Source organism: Terrapene carolina, unplaced genomic scaffold, assembly GCF_002925995.2.
Source record: "Terrapene carolina triunguis isolate 2854851 unplaced genomic scaffold, T_m_triunguis-2.0 Scaffold430, whole genome shotgun sequence".
Classification (NCBI taxonomy): Eukaryota; Metazoa; Chordata; order Testudines; family Emydidae; genus Terrapene; species Terrapene triunguis.
This window is the reverse complement of record NW_020664781.1, coordinates 1,446,528-1,454,594: the sequence shown is the minus strand read 5'-3', so window position 1 is coordinate 1,454,594 and position 8,067 is coordinate 1,446,528. Positions and strand designations below refer to the sequence as shown.

The following is an 8,067-nucleotide window of genomic DNA, read 5'->3' as shown; positions in this document are numbered from 1 at the left end:
GAGAAGGGGGGTGGCCAGGGCTTCAACTGCCGGGAGGGCTCTGCACCGCTCCGGTCGGCTGGGAGGGAAGGACGTGGGCTGCCCTGCCGGGCTTGCTGCAGGGTGCTCCCGTCCTCCACGCCGCTGCCCCCTACAGGGCAGCCGGAGCGGAACAACCACAACAACAAAAAAGCAGCCGTGCCGCCCTAGGATTGGGCCTCCTACAAGCTGCCGCCCCAAGCACCAGCTTGCTCGGCTGGTGCCTGGAGCCGGCCCTGGTCGTGTTGGATTTTCCATCACAGACAATTTTTAAATCAAGACTGGCTGTTTTTAAGATCTGCCCTGGGAATTATTTTGGGGCAGTTCTGTGATCTGTGTTAAACAGGCGGTCAGACTGGATGATCCCTTCTGGCCTTGGAATCTCTGAAGAGGTCTCAACATAAAGGAACAACGATAAGTCACGGCAACAGGCAGTGTTGAGAAGAAAGGCAAATGCCCAACAAATGAACAGGAATGTTGGAAGGAGGGGTAAAATACCTCCCCCTAAAGGTGACTAAGAGGCATAGATGGTCAGAGCCTCAAGGATCTGACCTTCACTAAGACGACTTTACAAAACTAGCCAGTTCAAATAACAGATGCAATAAGAGAAAAAGAGTCAAGTTGGTGAGCGTGTGTAGCCAACTCTACTTCAATAACAGGCTCATTGAGACCATGAACCAGGACGCTTCTCTAGAAGCCAAATCTAAGCAACCGAACAGAGTCCTGGACTCAGTGACCTCAGAGGTTCCTTCCAGTCCTATGTTCCTAACTTCACAAATGTACATAGGGAAGATCACGTGATGCCTTGCATGTCCTGTACTGCCTGAGGCCTGCAACCAAAGCTGCTCTGTCTCAGATCACATGATCAACAGCATGTGCCCGCTGCAGGTCCAGCAGCTCACCTCAGGAAGAACTAGGCACCGGTTTAGAAGTGCCTACTGAGTTGGTGTCAAAGGAAACAAACAACTGGATGGACTTTCTAAGACCTTTAGTCTGCTCCAGGCAGAAGCTCCAGGAGTTTTTAACACTGAGCTCGGGCAGAAGGACCTCAATGGGATGAGCATGTGGCTGTGGAACAAATACTGGCAGGAAGATTGGCTCATTAAGGTAGAATTCCATCGCCATCTTAGGAAGGAAGGTGGGAGGAGTCCACAACCCCACCTTAACCTTTGCAGAATCTGGTGTAAGGGGGATCCGTTTGAAGCACATTCACTCAATGAGCTGAAGTTGCTGCACCAGGAAAATTACTTTCCCCTTAACAACTTGATCTCATGGGTACCAAGTAGCTCAAAGGCTTTGTCCATATGACAAACCATCCCATGGCACAGGGGGCTTTGGAATTGGGGGTCTCAAATGTGTCAACCCCAGCAAGAACCTGATGGAGGATAGGATGCAGAAACCATAGCAGATATTTGATCAAAAGCCTATTGGAGGCTCTGGATATGGTGCCTGCCATCTGGCTAAAGTAGAGATGAGGTCACAACATTCACCAGGATCCAACTGCGGTTCCTGCTGGGAATTCTCTGGCTGGCTTAGAGGAAGAAGGAACTAGCTGGAAGGTCCAAGTGACTAAGGTAGAAGAAGCTGGTGACGCACGACTGACCAGCATTGGAAGGTTCCTGCCAATAAAGGCTCTGTGGCTTATGAGGTGAAGCATGTGACTCCACATCGTGGGGATGTGCAGAGGTAATTTTATGAAGAAGGTTCCTTTGAGGAATTAGAGTATATAGTAGAGGTTGTTACCTAGGTTTTCGGCAATCCTGTTCCTGCTCATTTCCAGGGCCTCCTGTCTGAGCTGCAGGGCATGCTGGGCTATCTCATCACTTGCCACGTTGGAGGTCATGATGAAGATGGCATCCTTGCAGTCAATGGTCTTTCCCTTCCCATCCGTCAGCCTGCCCTTCAACAAGAACAAACCACAAAATCTGCATTAACAGGGCTGTTGTGCTGTGACACTGAATGAGAGAGCCAAAAAGCACGGGGGAGATTTCAAATATGTGAGTGCCAAACCCTTCCTCCCAAGAGGGAGATATTTCTAAAAGTGCCTAAAGGAAGCCTGGGCTAGTGACTGTGGGCGTGTCACTTAGATAACTCTCTGTGCTATGGTGGTAACATAGGTACCCTTGCACCCGTCACGGGGGGTAGGGAGGGAGTGTTAGTGGAACCGGTGTTTGCAAAGTGCTTTCAGATCATTGGGGAGGCACAATTTCCCCTTGTAGGGGGGGACAAGCCACAGAGGGTTAGGAAATCGTCAACAGAAAACTGATAATGGGGACATCATCATTCTAGACGAAGGATGTGTGTGTGTGTGGGGAGGGGGAGGGAGGGGAAGGAGAGTAAATGGGCTTGAGAGGGGAGCTAGGCTCCTTTAAGTGACTCTGGGCTGTCTAAGGACACTAAGGGGACGAGCTGTTACACTGACAGTGCAGCTACACTGAGCAATACGGAGCAATCTATGGTACAGCGGGATCACGCAGACAGATCAAACCAGGGCTTATAACTGCAACTACTGTCCAATATCACCCGCAGTGTATTAACTGGAGGGGATAGCAGCAGGTGCTTGTGTCCTGCACAGGGGGGTGATTGTCTCTGTTGTGAACACTGATCTCCTCTCTATCATTGTTCCTCCTATAATACTAAAATAGGAACCTTTCAAAAACACTAATTTTCTTTAGTAATAACAAAAAAGAACAAGGTCCCAAGGCAGTCCCTCCCCCCCCGTTCCCCCGCTGCTATGTACACAACAGCAGATACCCAGCACAATGACACAAATCCATGTTGGGTGCTTGATATTAACATTTAGGTTATTGCCCTGTCAAGCATGTGGTGCAGGAATTGATTTCACATTTAGCTGCTGCTGTGATGATCTATGCAAGAAAAAATTGTGTTATTAATCCTTCAAAGAAAAAAAAGGGGGTTTGGAGTTTGTTTGCCTCTGAGGACAGATTGAGGCTTCAAAACCCTCCCATAATAGGTTGTACACTCAATCTACCACGCAGGAGTACCTATAACGTTTGTCCAGCTCCATTTCTAGGCAGTAAGCTGACTCACTGAGACACAGGGCTTTTATCTCTGTCCTCCCATCAGCTTATACAGGTGCAGCCATAACTTCCAAAACCAGACAATGAGGAGAGATTTCCCTTGAAGAGCAAACAGTACACATGGCCAGGCAACCAGGGATTCCTGAGTCTGTGATTCCTGCCAATACCCTCTCTAACATTATTGCTAGGGCCAGATTAGTGTGCATGGGTAGGGGAGTAAAGCCGTAAGACATGCTATCACAGCCTGCCAGAGAAATCATAACCACAATCAGGCTGACTTAGAAAGTAGACAAGTACTTAATAAGAAACAACATTAATAAGATATTGATGGAGTTTTCTACTAGATGAGTAGCTAGGTCAGATTCAACAGGCTCCTGGGTCTCCTTTCAGTCCATAGTGTTTCTCTGTATGGTGCAGTGATATATCAATATATGCCTGCTAAAGACAGCGTTATTTATGTTAAAGGGGTACAGCCGAACCGCTCAGAGTCTGCACGGTGAAACAGGAAGAATGCTGCTATTTCACTCTTTGTGTTTTCTGCAATGGACAGGAGACTGTGTACCTTTTCTTGGCATGAGCTACCCAGATATTATTATTATTCATTATCCTTCTCAACTGCTCAGTATAATCTGTGCAGTCCCACTCCCCTTCATTTCTGATTACCCATCAAAATAATCTAGTAATCAGAGGTCTTCCAGGGGTTACATCAACTCATTTAGATATTTACCTAGTTTTGCAACAGGCTACATAAAAAGCACTAGCGAAGTCAGTACAAACTAAAATTTCATACAGACAATGAATTGTTTATACTGCTCTATGGACTATACACTGAAATGTAAATGCAATATTTATATTCCAATTGATTTATGTTATAATTATATGGTAAAAATGAGAAAATAAGCAATTTTTCAGTACTAGTGTGTTGTGACACTTTTATGTTTTTATGACTGATTTTGTAAGCAAGTAGTTTTTAAATGAGGTGAAACTTAGGGTACGCAAGATGAATCAGACTCCTGAAAGGGGTACAGTCGTCTGGAAAGGTTGAGAGCCACTAATCTAGATCACTAGACCTCTGCACTATGCTGTTTCCCAGGGTTAAGTCCTTGGAAAGGCAGTGTGGTACAGGAAAGGCAGTTTGGTACGGTGGATAAGACAGGCGTTAGCTGTACTAGACAGCTGAGTTCTGGGCCTACAGTGATCTTGTAACAAGCTCTTTCCTAATTTGTCTCATAAATGATCTGGGAAAAGGGGTAGACAGTGAGGTAAGCAGTTTGCAGAGATACAAATTTACTCCAGACAGGTAAATCCAAAGCAGACTGAGGAGAGTTACAAAGGGATCTCAGTATATTGGGTGACTGGGCAACAAAATGGCAGATGAATTTCAATGTTGATAAATACAAAGTAACGCACACTGGAAAACATAATCCCAACTATACATACAAAATGATGGGGTCTAAATTAGCTGTTACCACTCAAGAGAGAGATCTTGGAATCATTGTGGATAGTTCTCTAAAAACATCCACTCCATGTGCAGCAGCCGTCAAGAAAGCGAACAGAATGTTGGGACTCATTAGGAAGGGGACAGTAATAAGATAGTACATCTCATAATGCCACTGCATAAATCCATGGCACGCCCACACCTGTAATACTGAGTGCACTTCTGGTCGCCTCATCTCAAAAAAGACACATTAGAATTTGGAAAGGTGCAGAGAAGTGCAACAAAATGATGAGGGGTATGGAACAGCTGCCATCTGAGGAGAGATTAAAAAGACTGGGACTTTTCAGCTTGGAAAAGACACAAGAAAGGGGGGATATGATAGAGGTCTATAAAATCATGAGTGGTGTGGAGAAAGCGAATAACGAAGTGTTATTTACCATGTCACATAACACATGGACCAGGGGTCACCCAATGAAATTAATAGGCAGCAGGTTTAAAAGAATCATAAGGAAATACTTTGTCACACAACCTACAGTCAGCGTGTTGAACTTGTTGCCAGGGGATGTTGTGAAAGCCAAAAGTATAACTGGATTAAAAAAAAAAAAGATAAGTCCACAAAGGATAGGTCATCAGCGGCTATTAGCCAAAATGGTCAGGAATGCAACCCCATGCTCTGGGTCAGGGGTTCTCAACCTTCTTCTTTCTGAGGCCCCCCGACATGCTGTAAAAACTCCACGGCCCACCTGTGCCACAACATCTAGTTTTCTGCATATAAAAGCCAGGGCCGGCGTTAGGGGGTAGCAAGCAGGGCGACTGACTGGGGCTCCAAACCACAGGGGGCACTGTGAAGCTAAGTTTCTCAGGCTTCTGCTTCAGCCCCAGGTGGCAGGGCTCAGGGATCCGGGCTTCAGCCCCATGCTGTGGGGCTTCGGCTTTCTGCCCTGGGCCCCAGGGAGTCTAACGCTGGTCCTGTTTGGCGGCCCCCCTGAAACCTGCTCGCGGCCCCCAAGGGGGTCCCGGACCCTGGTTGAGAACCACTGCTCTAGGTGTCCCTAGGGCCTAGGCCTCTGACTGCTAGGTGCTGGGACTGGACGACAAGGGATGGATCACTTGATGATTACCTGTTCCGTTCATTCACTTTGAAGAACCTGGTGTTGGCCATTGTCAGAAGACAGGATTCTGGACTAGATGGGCCACTGGTCTGAACCGGTATGGCTGTTCTTATGTTCTTCAAATAGGAAGATGGGGGTTATTTGCTAGACCAAATTTTCAGAATTGACTAATGAATTGGGGTGCCTAGATTGAGACACCCAGATGCCAGCTGTACCAGTCAGCCCCTTGTATCAATCACTGTCGTATTGCATATGCTCACACTCTGACACGGACAGCCAGACTTACTTCATCAAAGAGCTGCAGCATAATGGTGAGAACATCTGGATGGGCTTTGTCCACCTCGTCAAAGAGGACCACAGCATTTGGGCACTGTTTTAGTTTCTTGGTTAGCTGCCCACCTTCTTCATGACCAACGTAGCCTGGCGGAGAGCCAATAAATTTGGCAACCTAAGAGGAAGTGATTAAAAACAAGACATGTAAGACACGATGGAAGGAGCTCCTCTCATTATATAGGAGCTAATGACCAATAATTTTTTTTTTTACGTAAGAATTAAGTTATATATACACTGTGACATCTTTTATTCACCAAGTACCTCAAAAGCCCCTGGACAAGTAATGAGTTAGATACACGTAACACAGTGACTGCTGAGCAGTAAACACTCAGTAATAGCTCACTCACAGCCTGGGACATGCAAACCTGAAGAAACGTCTGCATGTGTCAGTCAGCGGGCAGCAAGCTGGGATGTAACTCTAGAGTGCTCTAGCTTGCCGTGCAATCCCTGGCCGTGTGGACCCTGCTACCGCACACGAAAAAGTTCAATAGTGCACTTTGACCTACTTCTCTTTGAAACCACAGTAGATCAAAGCACACTACAGAACTTTTAAGGTGCAATAGCAGAGTCTACATGGCCAGTTAGTGCTGATGCGTTGTAGATTTATACCTCAGCTTGCTGAGAACTAAATGGCCTTAAAGTCAAACAGAGAGATTGTGGCCAGATGACACCAGTTAATTCCTACTCTTCTCGAAAAGCACCAGGGGATCTTTAATGGCCATCTTCGTGGTCTCCAAAACACTTCAAGAGCAGGACAGTTGAGAAATGTGGACAGCTAGCTGCTTCAGTGAAAGATCTAAAGTGTGGAGAGGACGCAGGGACTTCAGATTGGCTAAGAATGTGAAGAGGTTTCAGGGAGATGGTGAAAGATGGAGCCTCTGCTCTCTCCCAATTGGGGGAACCAACTGGAAGTCAGAGCACAGGAAAAACACAAAGGAATTCTGTGAATAAAATAAACTGAAAAAAAATCATAACAAAACTATTTGCCCTTTCTACTTAAATCTTGGCCAAGATAGCCGTATTGTGGGGAGCAACCAAAAGTGGCGGCTGCTCACCACAATACAGTTATCTTGGCCAAGATTTTTAAAAGCACCTAGTGATTTTGGGTGAACAGCTTAAGACACATTAAAGGAGCCTGATTTTCAGACGGCGGATGCTCAGCATTTGCTGAAAATGAGGATCCTTTACGGTGTCTGAAACTGGGCCCTCCACATCACCAGTCACTTCTGGAAATCCTGGCCTTATAACATGTGATGTACTAATAAGGCTGGTTGCAGTCAGTTAATAGGGGCCAAGATGGAATATTTGGAACAGAAAAACAAATCCTTCCAATATTTAGCTTGAGAAAGAGAATTCACAACTTCTTGTTCTGGAACAATGAAATGACCCAGCATTATGATAAATCTGTTGCAAACTAACTTTGTGCTGGAGAATAACAGTTGTGTCTTTACAGCCATTTGCCCATGTTGCCACCTGATACAACTGCATTTCCCAGTTGCAGTTCCCTTCCAGTATTCCTACCTCTCCAGCGCAATACAGGAAATTTGAGGGAGGAAAAAAGCCAACCTGGGTCCATCCTTTGAATGAACCACAGTACTTCCTCGTACAAAGGCTGGTGCCTGCTTTTTGCCACTTGTAGAGTATTTTGCACAGATCCGTCTGCCTCGGGAGAACTGGGATCTTTACTTCCTTCTCCTCTTCCTGAGAAATGCACATCTGCTTCTGGCATTTGGCCCCCATCCTCTTTTGAGAGTGCTACATTCTACTGCATAGGTGAGAAGCTCCCACTCATTGGACAAAATTTGGCTGAAGTTTACTCATTCCAACTGTTTTAGCAATGCCCTCAGCAGTGTCAGATTCCTCATGCCGTTCTTTAGTACGGTTGTCTCCAGCACTGACCTCTTGATCCTTGTTTGCATGAAAAACATATTCTATCTTCCTTTGCAATTCTCTGCCTTTGCTTTCCTTATTTCTTCCATTCTCTTCCCTACATTCTGTCATCTCTGTCACCAGGGCCGGCTCTGGCTTTTTTGCCGCCCCAGGCAAAAAAGCCTCCAGCCGGAGCCGGGGGGGGGCGGCCGGAGCCCCGGTGGGGGCTCCGCTCTCCCCCCGGCGGCTGGGGGGA

The 8,067-nt window shown here is 46.5% G+C and overlaps 1 protein-coding gene across 1 annotated transcript in view; it reads right to left on the bottom strand.

Annotated features, from left to right (window-relative positions):
* The window catches only part of CLPB (ClpB homolog, mitochondrial AAA ATPase chaperonin), a 135,227-nt gene that overhangs the window by 10,054 nt on the left and 117,106 nt on the right, over positions 1 to 8,067 (bottom strand). The window contains exons 12-13 of the mRNA XM_026658360.1: positions 5,896 to 6,057; positions 1,762 to 1,918 (exon numbers count right to left, since the gene is read on the bottom strand). Coding sequence (XP_026514145.1) covers positions 1,762 to 1,918; positions 5,896 to 6,057 — 319 coding nt within the window. The remainder of the gene's footprint in view (positions 1 to 1,761; positions 1,919 to 5,895; positions 6,058 to 8,067) is intronic.